At 36.3% G+C, this 20,139-nt stretch overlaps 2 protein-coding genes across 2 annotated transcripts in view; both read right to left on the bottom strand.

The window, feature by feature from the left end:
* The window catches only part of LOC126377137 (octopamine receptor beta-2R-like), a 182,640-nt gene that overhangs the window by 16,380 nt on the left and 146,121 nt on the right, over positions 1-20,139 (bottom strand). The window lies entirely within an intron of this gene.
* On the bottom strand, positions 1,510-8,891 carry LOC126377055 (uncharacterized). Its single transcript, XM_050024683.1, has 2 exons — positions 8,703-8,891; positions 1,510-3,467 (listed from the first exon to the last, which is right to left on the bottom strand). The coding sequence occupies exons 1-2, from the start codon at positions 8,720-8,722 to the stop codon at positions 1,724-1,726; spliced, it is 1,764 nt and encodes a 587-aa protein (XP_049880640.1). The 5' UTR covers positions 8,723-8,891; the 3' UTR covers positions 1,510-1,723.

Here is a 20,139-nt window from a genome sequence, read left to right as displayed (position 1 = left end):
TGTATTAATTTTATATTTCGTATGATGAACCAAATTGTTTTGACGACAAAAACAATTAAAGGAGTTAAGATTCGTAATTTAGCGTGAGAAAATATTTTGTCTTTGTTCCTGCCGCGATATCATTTCGACTAATTGACGATGTCTTCGTTAATTGGTACGACGTTAAATGATCCCAGTTCAAATTGTAATGCGTACTTATTATATTGATCTCAATTCGCAGCCAGCATTATGGATACATTTGCGCCAGGTACGATTGGAGGTGGGGTTTTAAAAGTAAGGTTCAATTTAGCTGTTAATTGTATATAATTTGTTTTATTTTTAGTTTTGTGTATCTTTATTATGCTGATGATGCTGATGATGAATTAATTGACTAGTCTATTTCATTACTGTAACTATTTTAAGTAAATGTAACTATTGTAAGTTTGTTTATGGTGTAAATAAATAATAACTATGATTAGAATCTTGTACCTACAAAAGTTAAGTTGTAATAATTATTCAACAGACAGCTCTAATAAAATAGGTGCGGATTTTTTGCATGAATATAACTTTATTAAATTTTATTAATTAAAATAATTAAGTCGAGGAGCTCGGTGGCGCAGCGGTAAACGCGCTCGGTCTGCGATTGTTGAAGTTAAGCAACTTTCGCAAAGGCCGGTCATAGGATGGGTGACCACAAAAAATTCATCTCGAGCTCTTTCGTGCTTCGGAAGGTACGTTAAGCCGTTGGTCCCGGCTGCATTAGCAGATATTAATAACCACCAATCCGCACTGAGCCCGCATGGTGGTTTAAGGCCCGATCTCCCTATCCATTCATAGGGAAGGCCCGTGCCCCAGCACTGGGGACGTTAATGGGCTGATGATGATGATGATGAATTAAAATAATAATAATATATTTTGTGTAACGCTTTTCTCTCGTTCACATTTTGATATAATTTTCTTCATCTACAAACCATCAAGAAAACTTCAATTTTTTTTTGATTAATCTCATTCCATTTTCAATTTGTAAAAAAATGAGACACAATTATTTATCTGGATTGAAACTAGCTAAAAGCGGAAAATTCCACTTGCTATTTCCTCAGAATTATGAGCTGATCCCACATTTTTTTTTAAATTGAAACTAGTGTGTCTATTGCGAGGCTTTGTGAATAAAAATCACAGTCGAATGTGACATTTGAAAAAGGCTCTTAAAAGGTTTTCACCATGAGGCGGCTATAAGCAGCTGGAACTAAACAAAAAATATTAAATATGGAACGCGTTTGAACGCATTCCATATTTTCTCTTTCCGGCCAGCATAGAATCAATTACGTAAAAAAGCTAAATAAAATATAAAACAGCTGAATAAAAAAGTCGTTTCCAGAAAGATTTGTCCGTGTCCCGCACCGGACGTTGTCTAATGTGCAATTTCCTCCCAAATTCCGACCAATCAAAACTTGCCAAGTTCCAATGAAAACAACCAAATGTTTGTTTGTTTATCTCTTACCAATATCTACCTAGTCAAGTTTCGGGAGCGCGGGACACTATTTTTAAAAAGAAACTAATGAATTTGAATTAGTTAAATGTATATTAAAATAAAACTTAAAGTACGGCGAGACATGTGCACAGAGTCGGATGCGCTACATGAATGATTTTAATGCTAACTTAAAGTTCTAGCTAAATCTAAGAGGAAAGCGTGGGAGTCAGGCCACCGCGGTGGTCTGTCTACAGAATGTGCTGACATGCTGTTCTAGGCAGCATGCACTGTCACCGTTCTTCGGGCTAGGGGTGGCATAACTCCTCCCTCCTCAAGCACGAAATCATCCGACGATTTTGAGTCTTGGTGATTTCGTGTAAAATTGAAAACTTTAAATTTCCATATAATAATAGTAATGATACTTATAATTAAGATTACATAAAGGAATATAGTAGCTAAGCTCACACTACGAGTGTCTATTATTTCACTTTCACTGATATCACTGTTAAACCTTTCACTGTTTAATACGTTAGAGAGATGCTTCAAGTTATCCAAAGACACGCCTTTAATGTCCACCTTAGATAATTCCGTGGTAACGTTCATCTTCAGGAAGTCGGGCTTAGGTAAACCAATTACGGGTGTAACCTTGAAATGGAAATCGGCAGCAATGGACCTCCGGCGGTTTAATTTAAAGTTCTCTATGTAGAGTTCGCAGTCTTCAGCATTGGAAATAAGGTAAGTACCCTGAATCTGTCTTTTGATTGTGTCGTCATTACATTTTTCAGTAAGTATTTGGCTGCTCCTGGTGTAGACAATCCAATTGGCAGGATCGATCCTCTGGATCTTGATATCTTCCACGTGGACAGGGTAAACTCTGCAGAGGGTGAGATTAGAATGAAACCGCATCAGCTGCTCAACACAGGTTCGTTCAGGATAAATGACCTGGTCATTCTCCTTGCACAGGAACTGTCCCGGGGCTAGCTCGTCGCAGGGACTGTTGATGGGGTGGTATTTCGGACCTTTCGCCAAAAGGTAAGGATATTTAGGAATTATAACATAGGTAAGGTTTGTTGATGGCTTAAACATGGGTAATGAATAAATTTTAAAATAATTATAAATATTTCCATCTATTAAAGGAATTTCTAAAATGAACGTAATCTGATTTTCTTTCATATACGACTTAACAACTATAGTTTTTTCAATTTTTATCAAGTTATTTAGGTTTACAGGATATACTAAATTATCATACTTGGCTACAGATTCCAGTATTTTGAGAAACTCATCTGAATTTATGATGGATTGGTGTAACACTGAGACTTTACTCAATGCTAAAACAGTTTCAATTTCACTAATAGTCAAGTATATAGTTCTGAAGTTTCCAATGAACAGTTTGAACAAGCTTAACATATATGTATTATAAACGGAGTTATTTTCTTTCGATGCTATGTATTTAACAATTTTTTCTATACGTTTAAGACGTTCGTCTAATATTAACGTGTTATTATGTAATGTCTCGGTGCTATTTATTAAACCATCTAACATTTTAGATACAATAATTAATTTCTTTTCTGTATGTATTTGATTGCCTTTAAGTTCAGAGATCAATTTGTCATATTTAATCGCGTCTTCATGGTCTAGATTCCCTGTGACTACTTTTATTAAAGAACCAAGAGGGTTTAGGATGCCTCTCTTAAATCTGCTAGACGGAACAAGTTGCCTGAATTTGTTAATGGTTATATTATATAAATCATACGCGTGTAACCTTATATTATAAAACTCATGTGAAAAAGGTTTATTAACATCTACCAATTTATCAAACTCTAAAAACTTATTAACGTTAAATTTAAGGGTTTCCTTTATATCATTCAAATCTAAAACTTTGATAACTGTCCATTTATCTTCTTGTCGATATGCTTGTCCCAACTTGACAGGCAATATCCCGGGGTTGTCCTTAATGTTTTGAAGTTGAAGGCTGTGGCTCATCTGAAGGTACAGAACCATCAGGCTTAAGCACCACCTGTGGAGGACGTTTAACATTTTTAATTGGAATCCTTGTTTCCTTGGCGCCTCTTTGTACGAGTACGACATTTCTATCTGTTGGACCTATTACCTTTACCTTTTGATACCGGGGCTTATCTTTACTTTTTCGTGTGTTAATATCTTTACTGAATATAATGTCGCCTACTTCTAAATTTGGTACAGCTTCGCCACCTTTCTGTTTCCTAATTTTTTCCTTCTTTTCTAACATGTCCTTACTAATGTAATTGTATAAATATTTCATGCGCTTGTGATGATCTTTTAGCAATTGTTGGGTATATGTTTTTTCAAAATTTATATCAAACGCCTGATTAACACTGGTGTGACCGAAAACTATTTCAAAGGGTGCGAGGCCTGTCGTAGAATGAATGGTGTTATTATAAGCTAGAATAGAATAAGTCATTATGGAGGCTGCATCAGTATATTTTTGGTCATATTTGGCAAGACGGTAAATTTCTATTAAGGTCGAATGAAATCGTTCTACTATGCCTGTCGAATTTGGATTGTTTGGCGTAGTAATGTGAAGTTCAATTTTATGTAGGGCCATAAACTCTTTCATTAACTCGTTATTAAATTCAGTCCCTGGATCACTAGATATTTTTTTTGGAATTCCATAAAAGGTAAAATACTTCATTAGAGCACGTACAACTTCGGGAGTGGAACGATTTGATATTTCGATCGCTTGACCTAATCTACTAAAAGCATCAACAAGTGTTAGGTAGTAGACTCCTTCAATACAGAAAAGGTCTATAAATAGCTCTTGAAATGGCGAATTTTGAGTCTGCGTAAGTTGTAATACAGGTTTAAGAGGCTTTCTATCATATTTCATTTTCCTGCACGCTTCGCAAGCGTTGATGACTGCTGCTGTTATCTCCATCATATTTTCCCAATAGTAGTTTCTTCGTATCCGGACTGCAGTTTCTTTGATACCACGATGGCACGTTGCTCCTTCATGGTATTTGGCGATGATTGCTCTCTGTTCTCTCTCATCCTCCACATAAATCACTCTTTCAGTGCATTCATAGAAGTCAACCGATCCCTTCTTGAACAATTCTATAATAATTTTCGAAAAATCCCTTCTGTGTGTCTCCTTTTCAAAGTAAATGAAATATTTAATATTTGGCCTGATGTATTCCTTCAGAAATTTCTTTATTAACTCGTCATTGTTTGTGGGTAAAAAGATTTCTAAAATTTTTTGCCTTTTGTTAGACAGATTTTTTACTTGGAGTTCGTTCCTAAACCACTGGTAGACTAAAATTTGGTTTGGCTTTGTATCAATCGCCTCGTGTAGAATAGGAATACCATGGGATTCGAGTTCTGTTCCCGAATGAGCTGTTTCAGTTGAACTTTTGTCAGACACAATAGGATAGTCCATTTCTTCAATGTCGGATATTGTCATAGTAGCCGATGAGTCAGAAATAGTTATGGTGCCAGAATTATCCTTTTCTTTTCCTAACTGAGCCACTCTGTCATCAATTTCTTTCATAAATGATTTTAGGTCATCGTCAACGTTAACCACCATGGATTCTCGGTCATTGTCATCGTCAGAGTCTAAAGCATTAATCTTTATGCGAGAGAGAGCATCAGCGTTTGTGTTTTGCTTTCCGCTCTTATGGATAACCTCAAAGTCGTACTCTTGGAGTCGTAGTCTCCAGCGAGTCAACTTGCTATTCGGATCTTTAAGTGAATAGAGCCATGCAAGTGGTCTATGGTCTGTATAAATACGAAATTTATGACCATAAAGATATGGCCTAAAATGTTTTACGGCCCAAATTATGGCTAGTAGCTCTCGCTCTATTGTGCTGTATCGTGTTTCAGTGTCGCTTAATGTTCTACTAGCGTACGCAATAGGTTGGTCTTGTCCTATGGGGCCCTGTGAAAGTACAGCGCCTAAAGCTACTGCAGAAGCGTCTGTCGTAAGTATGTACGGTTTAGTAGGATCTGGAAACTGTAACAAAGGTGCACTCGTAAGGAGCTCTTTACATTTCTCGAAAGCTTCAATATATTTCTGATCAATTGTAATTCTGTTTCGCTTTTTTAAACACGCTGTTAATGGTTGTGTCAATTTTGCAAAGTCTTTAATAAATCGTCGATAGTATCCCACTAAGCCTAAAAAACTTTTGATTTCAGTGGTCGTTTTGGGGAGAGGATAATTTTGAATTGCTGTGATTTTATCATTATTGGGTCTTAGTCCGTCTTTTGTTATAGTATGTCCCAAATAAAGCACTTCTTTTCTCAGGAACTCAGATTTATCGAGCTGAACCTTGAGATTAGTCTTTCGCAGTCTGTCAAATACAGTTCGTAATTTGTCCAAGTGTTCCTCTAAGCTGGCCGAAAATATAATTATATCATCCAAATACACCAAACAATGGATGCCTTGTAACCCGCGTAACACATTGTCCATTGCTCTTTGAAAAGTTGCTGGAGCGGTTTTAAGTCCAAAAGGCATGCGGAGGAACTCATAGTGGCCAAATTGCGTACTGAAAGCTGTTTTTTGCCTGTCCTCCTCATTCACTTCAATCTGGTGGTACCCACTAGCAAGATCTAGTGTAGTGAAGTAAGAACTCTTTCCAAGTTTGTCAAAGATATCGTTTATATTCGGCAAGGGGTATTTGTCATCGACTGTCAAGTCATTTAAACGTCTGTAGTCTATAACCATCCTATATTTTATCTCACCTGAGGCGTCTCGTTTTTTGGGCACTAAATGTACCGGGGAACTCCAAGGAGAGTGGGATTCGCGTATAACATTGTCCTGTAAAAGTTTTTCAACTTGTCTTTTAATTTCTTCAGATTGGAAAGGAGGTTGTCTATAAGGTCTTGTATAAACTGGGTCTTCATTTTTTGTACGTATAAAGTGCTTAACTTGACTAGAAAATGACAGTGGCAGTTGATCGCTGTAGAATATATCTTTATATTCTTTGCATAGACGAACAATACAGTCACGTTCTTCAGTACTCATATGGTCCAGTCTTAGTTTTGTCAAATTTTGTAAAAGTATGCTGTCATAGTGAATGTCACTGGTGCGTGTCTCGTCGCTTGTAAAATTTACGTCATTATCAATTGTTTTATATTCTGCTGTCGGAAATGGGGCTGTTACAACAATGTCAATTCCCTTTTCTAAGGTGTTCTGAATAACCGTGGTGGCGTAACCCTTGTTGCAGGTTACTAGAGCATCAGGCATTCGCACACCATCACAAAATTTTGTATGATTTAAAATGGCTTGCCCTGAGTATAAGTCAGTAGGCACTTTTACTCTCATTTCAGCTCGTGGGGGAAGATTTATTACGTACTCGGTAAAATTGTGAACAATAGGGATGTCCGTGGTTTTCGTTTTCAGTACTGCATTTTTAAGGTCAATAATGGCTTCAATTTTTGTCAATAAGTCATTACCAATTAGGCCGTCATATCTCGGGTCTACTTCATACAGATAAAATTTATGAAGGTCAGTGGTATTAAAAGTTGGTGTTAGGGGAATATGAATAACCTCATTATGTCTTGAGCTGGCATGCGTGCTTACGACTTCAAACGGTTCGTGAATAACTAGTGGCAAAAAGTACTGGTAGGCCTTTTGAGGGCTTAAGAACGAACGGGTGCTACCGGTGTCGATCATAAGCTTTGCGTTAATTTCCGGTAAATAAATGTACGGTAATTTTAATTTGACGTCACAATTTATTTCTATAATTTGTCTTTCCCTACTGAGGCCCGTATGTAAAAATTTTCAACATGCTGCTCGTTTGACTCCTCCGCTCCATGGAGAGTACAAGTCGTATCTAGTGGCTCCGCCTTATCGTTGCATTGATAAGAGTAGTCTTGCGTGGGCGCATCGCATTCATACGTATCGAAGGCATACGGATAATGATCCGCCTGGCTGGGATAACTCTCCGTGTAAGTGTCAAAACATTCGATCGGATGCTCATTGTATAATTCTGTTTCATTTACACGAAAACCTTGGCCTGTTTTTTGTGGAGCGGTACGCATGGAAACATCATTAGTAAAATTTTTGGAATAAAAATTTGGCTGTGGAGGTCTAATAGTTTGTTGCTGTCCAAACTGCTGGGGCCGCATCGCTGGTAGTTGTTGTAGGCCTTGAGGTGGTCTATACCCAAAGGGGGTGGGTTGGATAGGGCGATAACCAAATTGTTGGTTGTTTTGCTGTAGGTTTGGTCGGTAACCAAACTGCTGATATTGATTTTGTAAGTTTGGTCGATAGCCAAACTGCTGGTTACTTTGTTGAGGGGGTCCGAACTGTCGGTTAACAGGTATACCAAACTTGAAATTGGTTTGAGTATTGTTAGGAATGTTTCCTATGTATTTAGCAAATCCTTGGTTTTGAGGGATATTTGGATGAGATATATTAGAAGGAAATTTAAAGGGCACTGCTGGTACTTGAGGCTTATTCGTTTTATTTTTACGCTGATATTGTTCGTGGAAATCCACTTCCTCGAGCACTACACTTAGGGCGTCCTCTAATGTTTCAGGTGATTTTAATCGGACAATGCGTAGCATCTCCTCGGGCAAGTTAAATAGAAAAACATTTAAAGCTAATCTGTTGTAAATCGTGATTTTGCTTTGCCGCATATTCTCGTCATCTATTATATTAACTTTAGCTATAAGGTTTGCTCTAATCGATTGAACATGGTTACAAAATTCATGATAGGATTGGTTTGGTTTGATTTTTAAACCTTCTAATTGCATAGCTATACTCTCTTCGGTTCTAGGATCACCGAAATGCTGAATCAATAGCGTTTTGAATTCATCCCATGTACAGATGTCCTCTCGCTCACTGATAAGGGCCGCTGCATTATCAGTAAGACGGCTGGTAATGGTATGCATAATATAAGCATTCTGAGCATCGCTCCCTCTAAATTTTTCAATAACATATTCGCACTTACGAATAAATAAATTCAGGTGTCTTTTGTCTCCGTTAAATAGGGGTATAATTTTTGAAAATTCACTCGGAATCAAATTGACCTCCGCCATTTTAAAACACAATCCAATCAATTATATCACACAAAATCTTAAATCTAGCATGCACACACCTTATCTATAATCTTAATGTAATTAATGTAACTATTTAAATATAAAATAAGAACGATTTTGAGTTCTATATTTTTAGTAAAAAAAAAAAATCAGAGTACGTATCACTGAGAGAAGTCCGATCTCAGATTAATATTGGAACAAAGATAAGCGAAGGAAGGCGAAAAGTCGTACTCACCAACCCCCGGCTGCTTCCATGTCCTTAGTGTCCTGTCGCCTTAGAACACTCAGTGTGTCCCGTAAGTGTGACAAAATTTATTTGGTTCGCAGGATCCGGTCCGACGCTTTACTGCACTGGTACAGTTTTTACACACGACGATATTGAGTCCAAAAACCGCACGTAGGGCGAGTTCGAGCCCTATAAGCAGCACGCGCACGGTAACGACACGGATCCTACCGGCTGCGCCAGTCAAGTTTCGGGAGCGCGGGACACTATTTTTAAAAAGAAACTAATGAATTTGAATTAGTTAAATGTATATTAAAATAAAACTTAAAGTACGGCGAGACATGTGCACAGAGTCGGATGCGCTACATGAATGATTTTAATGCTAACTTAAAGTTCTAGCTAAATCTAAGAGGAAAGCGTGGGAGTCAGGCCACCGCGGTGGTCTGTCTACAGAATGTGCTGACATGCTGTTCTAGGCAGCATGCACTGTCACCGTTCTTCGGGCTAGGGGTGGCATAACTACCTTATCTATAGCACTTTTAATAGAAATAAACAAGGACCATTTTCGTAACTTATCGTATCCAAACTTGCTCTAAATTATCTTCTGATTAACACCCCTAGGTATTACGTGTGTCAATAGTAGTAGTAGGTATAATATATTATGTCATTATGTCAGTATTTAAAGTTAGATTTTTGTTTTTTTTAATATCTTAGACTTTTTTTTAAATAAGCTCGCTTTTGACTACAATCTCACCTGATGGTAAGTGACGATGTGGATCACACTTATCTTGCAATAGTCTATTCACTCTATTATTGAATACTTTCAAATTATAACGAGTCGGAAAAACAGACGACGTTTCTTTATTATTGCGTTGCTTCTAAGAAAAGCTATATTTTATGATATTACAGAAACGCTATCAGTAACCTGTGGTAGGGTAACAGCTTAGCTGCTGCCACAGGTTACTGATACAGCAGTAGTACCCTCGAAGTTTTCGTTACGATGTCACTAACACCCAGTATATATATAGTGTAAAAGTTCCTAAAGAGTAGATTTAAAATAAGTTAGTTATAGATTCCTTATTTATTTTTAAGTTATCGGCAACTAGTTGCCCCTCTTGTTTGCTGTGCCCTAGCAGGGCGTCACATGTACATATGTTTACTACAACACCTTGTATAACTTGGTGACTTGCAATAAACTTCTATTCTATTCTACACCTAGCCCTTTATGCTGAAAATCTTGCTTATTTTCAAGAAACAATTATAGCCAGAAAACATCCTTACTTCCGCAATTGATTCAAAAATTTATAATAATATTCATAATGGCAATATTGACACAGATATAAAGAGGATAGCGAAATTAACCTCATTTAAGCGTTGTGCCAAACAGGAAAGGACGGTATATTTATACAAAGCTATATTCGTCTGTATTTGCAATGATGCGATAAACAGTATAAATCTATAATTATGTTTATCTACAGAATTGAATGCTTAATGCATGTCCATGTACAAGCCGACAAAAATCACACAGGTAACCAAAGGAATAACATAAACATAAACAACTTTTACATATCTATCGCGCAGTTTCTGCCATTACAAGAAACGATAGTTATTCTATCTATTTACATGTAGGTATATTCATAGATTTGAACTAACTTACACTACTTACAATGACGATGTTTAATTAACGATACACTATTTAATTCTTATAAACAATTTGCACAATAAATTTACACGAAAATGTGCTATTTACTGCACACGACAAAAAGCCCACCCCTGACTAAACCGGGCGCAAAGTGATTTGTCCCCCACTAGGATTCGAACGCGGGACCTCAAGATCGTGAGCACAATGCTCAACCACTAGACCACGGAGGCCGTTAAGGTTTTCTAGGAGAGAGATAGTAGTGGGTCAGGATCGTAGCAAATGGAGTCCCGTAGTAGTTTGGCCTACTTCATTGAAAAATTCGCATATACAAGATGTCAATAACATCGTAACAAAAACTTTGAGGGATGATTCAGACCATGATTCTGAGTTAATAGCAAGTAGATTTTTCAGTCGGACATGTATGAAACTGAAAATAATTAAAAAAACACTAAAATTTTCATGAATTTTCTGTCAGGAAATTCCACTTGATATCAACTCAGAATCAAGGTCTAAATTATCCCTCAAAGTTTTCGTTACTGTGTCACTAACACCCATACGTACTCCTATGGCTACCTGTTCGTACTTGTATGTGTATGTGACATCTTATCGAATATTGAGTGGGATGATTCAGCTCATCATTTTGAGTTAATATCAAGTGGAATTTTCTATCGCAAAAGTATAGAATTGAATTGAATCCACTTGATATTTACTCAGAATCATGAGCTGAATCATTTTTTTTTATTTTTTTTTATTTTATTTATTTATTTATAAAGGTACATACAACATTACAGTGTACACCAATGCGCTGTATGACGAGAAAAAAAAAACAATATAGAAACTAATATAACACAAAATAAACAATGAATGAAAAAAGAAACAAAAAGAAAAATAAGACTATGAACATGAAGAACACTAAAAAAAAAAATACAATTTCAAAATTAAAAGGTAAACTATCACACAAAAAAATTAAAATAATAATGGAAAAAAAAACAAAACAGTAAATCATTAACAAATCTACTCGCAAAAGGCCAAACACTCTCTCCATACACTCCACCATCTGCCAGCGAACACATCACAATGTGGTGTCGCTTCCAACATTGCGGAGAGGAGACGCAAAGAACGTCATCCCCCTCAATATTCGTTAAGATGTCACTAACACCCTGTATAGTTAAGTTTGTCATTTTTAAGTATCAGTGTAATTAACCTAACCCGACGAATAACCTTCAGAGACTGTCTCGCCCTTTTTCGAAAATAGACCTCAAAATGTCAATGACCTCTCCCTTATTTGACCTACCTGACATAGTTGGGAAAGGCCAAGCATACGTACTGACCTATTATGATAGTTATATAATATTATAGTGCTATTTTGGTATTCTGTCTAAAGGGGGGACGTTGACCTATTTCTAGGTGATGGCTCATTTAATAAACAACGTATTGGCAATAAGAACTCCGAGACAGTATAATAAGAACTTTGTCACGGATTTCAAGTTTAAAATAATATTCTTGGCAACCTTAATTATCTATACAATACAATACAATACAATACAAATACACTTTATTGCACCAAAATAAAAAGAAATAATTACAAAAAGTTAGTTAGTTATCTATATAACTTTATGTAAGTAAGTACAATTATTCTCGCTTCTGAATTACGAATCATATTTTTTTCTAACATTTTTCTAATTTCTATTTTTAAATTTGCTGTGTATATTAATTTTACTTTATTTTTAAATATTTACCCTTAATTGTATAAGTTATGTACGCCGTAATTGTCATATACCTCTATATTAGTCACAATACCGTACCTTTCTAAATGTAAAAATGTTTAATGTATGCGATGTGGCTGTACTTTATAAATAAATAAATAAAACTTAAAAAAAATAGTTTTCTTTAAACGTCTTGTTGAGTGAGATGTAGCCCGAACGGCATTCTGAAGGTATTATCAGATAAGCCAGATTGCCCTTTTTGGAGGCACTGGAATGCGATCCACGTGGCCTTTTAATTCTTTTTTTGTTTTAATTGTTTGTTTTTCTTAATTGGTGTGTTTTTTTTGTCCGTGTGTAATGTAATTATGTTGTCTGTGTCTAACTTTTTATGGGCATCGCCTGAAATAAATGCTTTTATTTATTTATTTATTTAATTTCTTAAATGTTGTTGTGTACAGTTTTTTCGCAGGATTAGAAAGTATCAGAACAGAAAAAAATATTAGGAGGCACTTGCCTGAATCGGCACCAACCAACATTATATGTATGTAAATAGCACGTATGTAGGTAATCCTAAACACTTTAGTTAAGTAGATGTTTTTCTTGCAGCTTCTAGCTTTTTTTTCTAGCTTTTAGTTTTTTATCAATCTATCTATCTCCTTTTTCCCGGCTATACAGACTGTAAGAAGCTGCAGTAGTTTTAGGCCGATGAAACGTTTGTTATGTAAAAAATACGATTCAAATTGTAACTATGTTACCTACTAAATAAAAGATATATTTGAATTTGAAAGTTCAGAGCCGCAGATCATTAATAGTCACTCCTGAGGCCTAAGCTAAGCTGCAATTGATTTTGACAATCGACAGTGTGAGTGATAAAATTGTATGGGACATTAGATGACATGTCAACCGCATATACTATCGATTGAGTCCGGCCAAGTAGTATGCTATATAAGGTAAATGTACAATAAGTAACGTCAAAAAAATAACTGCCGACTGCTGTGGTGAAATACGTTTCAACAAATACAAATAAATAGCCTCCGATCTCCAGACCAATATTCACGGATGTCTCCTACTATATATACAGTTATCGTAAACTGTCACAAGGGAGTGCTTGGCGATCTTCCAATATTCTACTCCGTGTTTATCTATTGTCATAGAATAAACGGTAATACTATGTACAGAAAGGACACTCTCCGCTCCGCACCGATACGAGCTTGGATTTCCTCACCCCCGTGTCTACTAAGTATTAAGGCGATTAAAGTAAGGGAGCACGCCTGTTCTATGTCTCCCTCGCACGCACGGGGTTAGGGGGCACACACTGCACCTTTGTATGAACGAGATTTTAGAGTATCCGGACTATTCAATTCATACAGCATTACACCTATATCCGCTAAGGAGTAAGCAAAGGTGTTTCGTACATAAGTACGGTCACGAGTACTAATATGTATTCACTTTGAAACCATGTCACATTAACTTTTTTGACAAATTAAACCTTAAGTCTCTCTAAATGTCAAATATGATAGTGCGACAGGGTCCTAAAGTGGGTACATGATATTGCTCATGACTGTACATCCACTCCTCGCCAGCTACGTCGATCAATAGACGGATAAAATTATCGTTTATGAGGTCCCACATGTACTGAAAGTTAATAAAGCACATACAACGCTTTCAGCTGCTTATCATCATTAGCATTTCGCGGAAGTCAACTTAAGGCAATATTTATACGAAAACCTTCCGAATAGAATGTTTAGAAGATAGCAGGTCGTATTACAATCTGTCCTAAGAGTTTTCTAACCACGGCATAAGACCACCGCTATCTCCTGCTATTCGGAAGAATTTCAGATAAATATTACCTAAACTAATATGACTTCCGCGAAATGCTAGTGATTTGAGAGACTTTACTAACTTCTAGATAATTAATTTCAGATAAATATACCAATTTTCTTATTTCATACTTTTCGGAAAATATTTTTTACGTATTAGTTTTTAAACTCATTAGGTATTTAAATCGAAAATAATAATTGTATAGCTGGCATGACGTGTCAGCCAAGTTGCAAGCGATTTCGAAAAGCGACGTGAAAAATATAAATGGAATTGACATGATCACCGTATCGTTTGATACTTGGTTAACCCCCTAGTCTATATCTGAATTTGATTCATATACCTGATATAGTCTAAAAGTTATGGTAATTTAATAAAAAGTATAAATTGAGCTTAACTATCCGACCATCTGGTGAAGGTCGCGGGAAGCAGCTGGATGCGGGCAGCGCAGGACCGATCGTCGTGGAGATCCTTGGGGGAGGCCTATGCCCAGCAGTGGGCGTCGTACGGCTGATGATGATGAGCTTAACTATACTCGTACAGGCAATGGGCATTGGTGGCATCATTTTAGTGTATATTATAATAATATAAAAGACTACACAGAAAAGAAAAAAACACAAAATACATTATGTAGTCGACCTGTACGACACATTAAAAAGAACAATGTCAAATTTATTATGATAACAATTTTGTTGCCCAGTTTTAATAGTTGGAATGCAGAGCTATTTCATGATACTACATTACAAAGGTGGGAAAACGCTGGGAGTCATAAGTAAATAAGAATCAAACGTGTCGTTGGCTTGTCTAGACTAGAGTGAGTAATTTTATTATAACAATAAGAATAGCTTTTTTTTATGTAGGTAACAATATTATACGTGCCTATGCACATACTTGAACTTTCACTTAATAATAACACAAGTACAAACGGCGGCCTTATTACAAATTAGCAATTTCTTCCAGCCACTGCCTCACACTGAAATAAGAATCAGTGCAATGAAGTAATAGTAAATCAAGGTAGGTACCTATGTCCAGATTAATCAGTTTTTTGCAGTTAAAAAATATTTTAAGTGTTTGTATGAAATGCTACACTACTGACTTGCATTTTGACATGACTAGTACACGTTGAACTATTCTACACGGCGTTTTGTTACCTTAGACACATATCGCATGTCGGTCCCACAAATTGGCTGAATGATGAATTATTGCTTTGTAACAGAGACCATAAGTATATTCATTCATTCGTTCCTGCGTTCGGTCTTCTGTTAATTAATATGTTACGTTATACAATGCCCGCGGAGTGTTCAAATGTATAATAATAATTGTGACACGTTTTATTTATTTATGGGCTGTTTTATATTATTTACGTGCGATGTTGTACTCCAATGAAAACGAATTAGGTCAGTTGTTAGTTGCCCCTGTCTACGAAGAAGAAGGTCATAATGTTTGAGTCCCTATTGGATTTACATAATACCTAATTATTTAAATACAGGTTCACTTTATCACTTTTATCTAGATCTAGGTTCTAGGCATGTTTGTCTTTACTGTATTTTTGTTTTGAAAAGTATAAATAATAAAATCAAGTTATTAGGAGGCATAATTTCAGTGAGTACTTGGTGGTCCCTAGTTTGGTTGGACATTACTGGCTGATCACCAGATTGTCCGAAAGTAAGATGATCCGTGCTTCGGAAGGCACGTTAAGCCGTTGGTCCCGATTACTACTTACTGTTCTAAGTAAGTAGCCGTTACATGACCCATGTCAGGGGCCTTTGGCGGCTCAATAATAACACCAGAGTTGATGAGGTTGGTAATTCACCTCACAACCAACACGATAGCCAGCCAGTCTGTCTCTATCTGTTGTGTATGTGTTCTATCTTCCTGTCATCTTAAATAGAGGTGTACAATATGCAATGACATTACACATCCGATAATATTAAGCAAAAGTTCGGCGAACAAAAATTATGAGTGACAGTTGAAATATGGGTACCTAAAAATAAAATTGTTGGCAACAGCTATGCAATAAATTTTGATGAGACTGGAGTATTCTTAACAATGACAAGCTAAAACGGTGTAACACAAACAAAAAAAATGTAGGTTAAAAGCAAATCATTCTGCATAACAGTGGGTTCAGTATTCTTACAAGATTTAATATTGAGTAGGTAAGTGATCAAAATTACTTTCTTATGTCACTTAAACTAAATAAAACCACCTGAACCCTAAACAGAAATGAAATGATTGATTTTGATACTTTGACGACCGGTTGCCATACAACCATAAAGTTGAAGTTGAAGTTGATTTTGATACTTTGAAATTGATAGCTAAGAAATCGTAAGTCCGCTATCTTATGTTTATTATTATATATTATTGACTGATTGTTTACTGTACAAAAATAAATACAAACAAAAGATGAAAAAAGCTCAATTCGTAAATACTCTTTTTACATCTGTTTTCTTTTTTTTGTTTTGTTTGTGCCATTTGTTTAGTGTCTTTTGTAAATATTTCCTTTTATTTTGGTGCAATAAAGTATATTTGTATTTTTAATAATAACAAAAAATACTTATAACAATAATATAACATGAAACCCTAAACTCCTCTAGTCCAGTTATAAATATTCTCAACTATAACAGGTTGGAGCAGAAATACTTCTGTTCTATTTTCTGTTAGGGGAGAGAGGTCCAGTGTACCGATCACAATGCCCTTGTGTACGCACTACTGGGCCGATTGCGTTTTCCGGCCAAGTAGTTGGGATGGGATTCCAGTACACATCATCTAATTATATTTTTAGTTATACCTACCTGTCATTTTCTTATCCGCCGAAAAGGAACCGGACGGGTAATCGACAGGCGTAAACTTTATTCCACCAAAAACCCGACCTAATTACTTAATTGTGCTGTCAACTTTGACAGCAATAATAATCCGTCCCTTTCCTTTTCGGCGCATAAGAAAATGACGGGTATAACTTAAAATAAAATTAAGGGTGTCTGCAGGAATCGGGGCCAATTCCTAGGTAAGCGTGTACCACCACCACATCTTCTCTTCAAACACAAGCCAACTGGTACTGGCATTAATATTTTCTTTTCTTTTTATTCATATAATAAATAAAAATAACTTTTTTTCCAGCTTGTAGAGCCCCACAAGGGTTATTCTCAATGTATCAACATATCTGAGCAATCATCCATGCGTGAAGCCTATAAAATTACATCTCATGTAAATATAAATATCTTATATATATTTAAATAACCTTTGAAAGAGGTTTTCTATAATCATATTATGTGTAATGAATGACTAAATATTGTAGAGGATAGGGAAAGAAGGTACGAAAGAGGTACTTGATATAATATAGGAACAATATAATTACTCGCATAAATAGTCTCATGTATATCCCGCGCTTACCGAGTCGGGGGTTAACTCGTCCCAAAAAACCTCCTGATGAGGTGAGTTGACACATTCTAGTAGTTAACTCGTACTACATAATAAAAACAAACAGTTTTCGTCTTAAGGTCTTAACTCTCCTTGCCGTTAATTTGTATATAAAGCGACTAAAATAAGCATGAGACGAGACTATCATCTCCCTAGCATTATCCCGTTTTACACAGGGTCCGCTTACCTAACCTGAAGATTTGACAGGCCCGGTTTTTACAGAAACCAAATCGCAAAGGAAAAACTAGCTCAATACAAGTTAGGTCACATACCGAATAAGAATAAGACGAATGAGACGATGATGATGGTAAAAATGAGACGAAATTACTTTTTCTAGTCATATTACCACTCGTCCACTAGGTTTTCTTTGGGACGAGTTGACCACTAAGTTCGTTTAACACTGCTATGACGCTGCTGTCATCGGCGATGTCTTGTCGATGGCAAAGTACTAATCTGACGATCGTCAGCGATTACCGTACCAACGGCTTAACGTGCCTTCCGAAGCACGGATCATCTTACTTTTTGGACAATCAGGTGGTCAGGCTGTAATGTGCTAACCAAACTAGGGATCACAAATTAATTTTTATGATATGCCCCCACCGGGATTCGAACCTGGGACCTCCGGATCGTGAGCACAACGCTCAACCACTGAACCACGGAGGCCGTACTCCCTTAACCATGGAGGATATTACGCTACGCTCTTCCATAATGAGTTGGCAAACGAGAATCAAACCAGAAAAATACAGTTCATAAATTGACCCGATTTGGAAGGGAAAACATAGATTTTAGGATGTACAGTCACGAGCATTAATAATATATGTATGTACACTTTGGTACCATGTCACATTAACTTTTTTGACAAATTGAACTGTAAGTCTCACTAAATGTCGAATATGTTATTGCGACAGAGTCCTAAAGTGGGTACATTATATTGCTCATGACTGTACCGTACCGGGAATATAATGCAATGGTAAAGAGGCGATAGTATTATAAGGTATAATGGCGTATAATTTGCTCTAATCGCATTAATTAGAGTGATGACCAAATTCTGAATTGATTCTCGGTAAGCCAGATTAATTTAATCACACTAAGCGATGGACATATAGATTTAGATCTACACAAAACATGAATATTTTATCCTAATTGGTCTCTCACGTACACATTTCATAATTCACCATTCATAAGTCAACAGAAACAAAACAATAGAAAACCATTTTATTTGAGTTCGTGTTAGCATAAAAGATCTATATGACCATTATAAGACCATTATTATGGATGGTGGACTAATCGTTTGTCACCATGCGTTTTATTGTGAGATGGATATGTTCTTCTACTTTTACAAATTATGTGGAATCGTTGCGGTTTATGTTAAATGCAAGGTCTATAATACAGCTGTAAGACCAGCGCTCCTGTACGGGAATGAAGTCTGGCCGATCAAAAAGACACACGAGCAGAAACTTCACACCACAGATATGCGTATGCTATAATGGTCGGGGGTGTTACGCTGAAAGATAAAGTGCCCAACAATCACATCAGGGGAGTTTTAAAGTTACACCCATAATTGACAAGATTTCGGAATCCAGGCTTAGATGGTACGGCCATATAATGAGAAGAACGGACGACCATGTCGTGAGAAAACTAATTTGCATGGCTACTAGAGGGAGGTAGAGAGAAAGACCTAAAATCACCTGGTTGATAAATGTCCAGAGGGACATGAAGGAAGACGATAGGTCTCAAAGAAGACGATGTTTGTCAGCGAGGTACTTGGCACCGAATGATTGGGAAAGCCGACTCCGCATAACGGGTAGTGGCGAGGACAAAGAAGAAGAAGAAGAGAACTTCGGTTTATTTTGTTAATTGATTGTTTAACTCGTAAGCGATTATGGGCATGAATTTATATAAAATATGTATTCCTCTCAGTTATAGAGGTATAAATACCGTACTCCAAAGCAAATGTGGTGTTAAACGAGGACGGAAAGATTAAGTGGGACAGAAAGAGTTATTAATGGAGAAGTGCTAGTAAGAGTAGGCAAAGAGACAAATATTTAGAATTATTGAGGACAGAAAAGACAAGATGATTGGACAATTAATAAGACACGACAAATTTATTAAAAACATCAAAGAAGGGAAGATGAGATAGAAAGAGAAGAAGGGGAAAACCAAGAAGAGCTTAAATGGAACACATTTAAAAGAAGGCGAACGTCGTATTTTATAAGGAAATCAAAGAATTGGCGTTTGATAGATAATAATGGAGAATGCCATACCGACAAGAGCTCCTAAATTAATGATGATTTTTTCTAAAGCAATAAAATACACCCTAATAGAACTTTCTAGTACCACACGATTGTTCAGACATTTGCCCCATACATCTTAATTATTCCTTCCCTCAATAATAATTCTTGGACGAACTATAAGACCGACCTCGATAAAAATACGGTTGGACCATTCAAAGCGACCTCCGTTCTGGAATCCCAGAGCTATTACTATTCTGGTGGCATCCTACAATTTATGACTTACTAGGGATGGTGTATTGCGTCCCGTATTTCTACGGGACTTTGTTTGCCCCCGGACGTTCGATTGCCGGGTTACGAACGCCGGTGATTTGATTTGTGTTTGCTTTTTATTTAGTTTCTTGGTAATTTATTGAAACCCCATTTTATTTGTAAGTAACGTAAATACCCATTGCTCTTATTAGAAAAAAACATAGCCAAAGGTATTTATCAATTTCAAATTGATTAATTTATTTTAGTTAATAATTTTCGCAGCATTTCATTTATTATACGGACCATCCATTTACAAAATTAAAATTAAAAAAAAAATCGGAATAAATAGCTTACAATGACGAAGGGGATATTCATCATAATAA

This window comes from Pectinophora gossypiella, chromosome 22 (genome assembly GCF_024362695.1).
Source record: "Pectinophora gossypiella chromosome 22, ilPecGoss1.1, whole genome shotgun sequence".
In the NCBI taxonomy this organism is placed as follows: Eukaryota; Metazoa; Arthropoda; class Insecta; order Lepidoptera; family Gelechiidae; genus Pectinophora; species Pectinophora gossypiella.
This window is presented reverse-complemented; position numbering and strand designations above follow the sequence as displayed.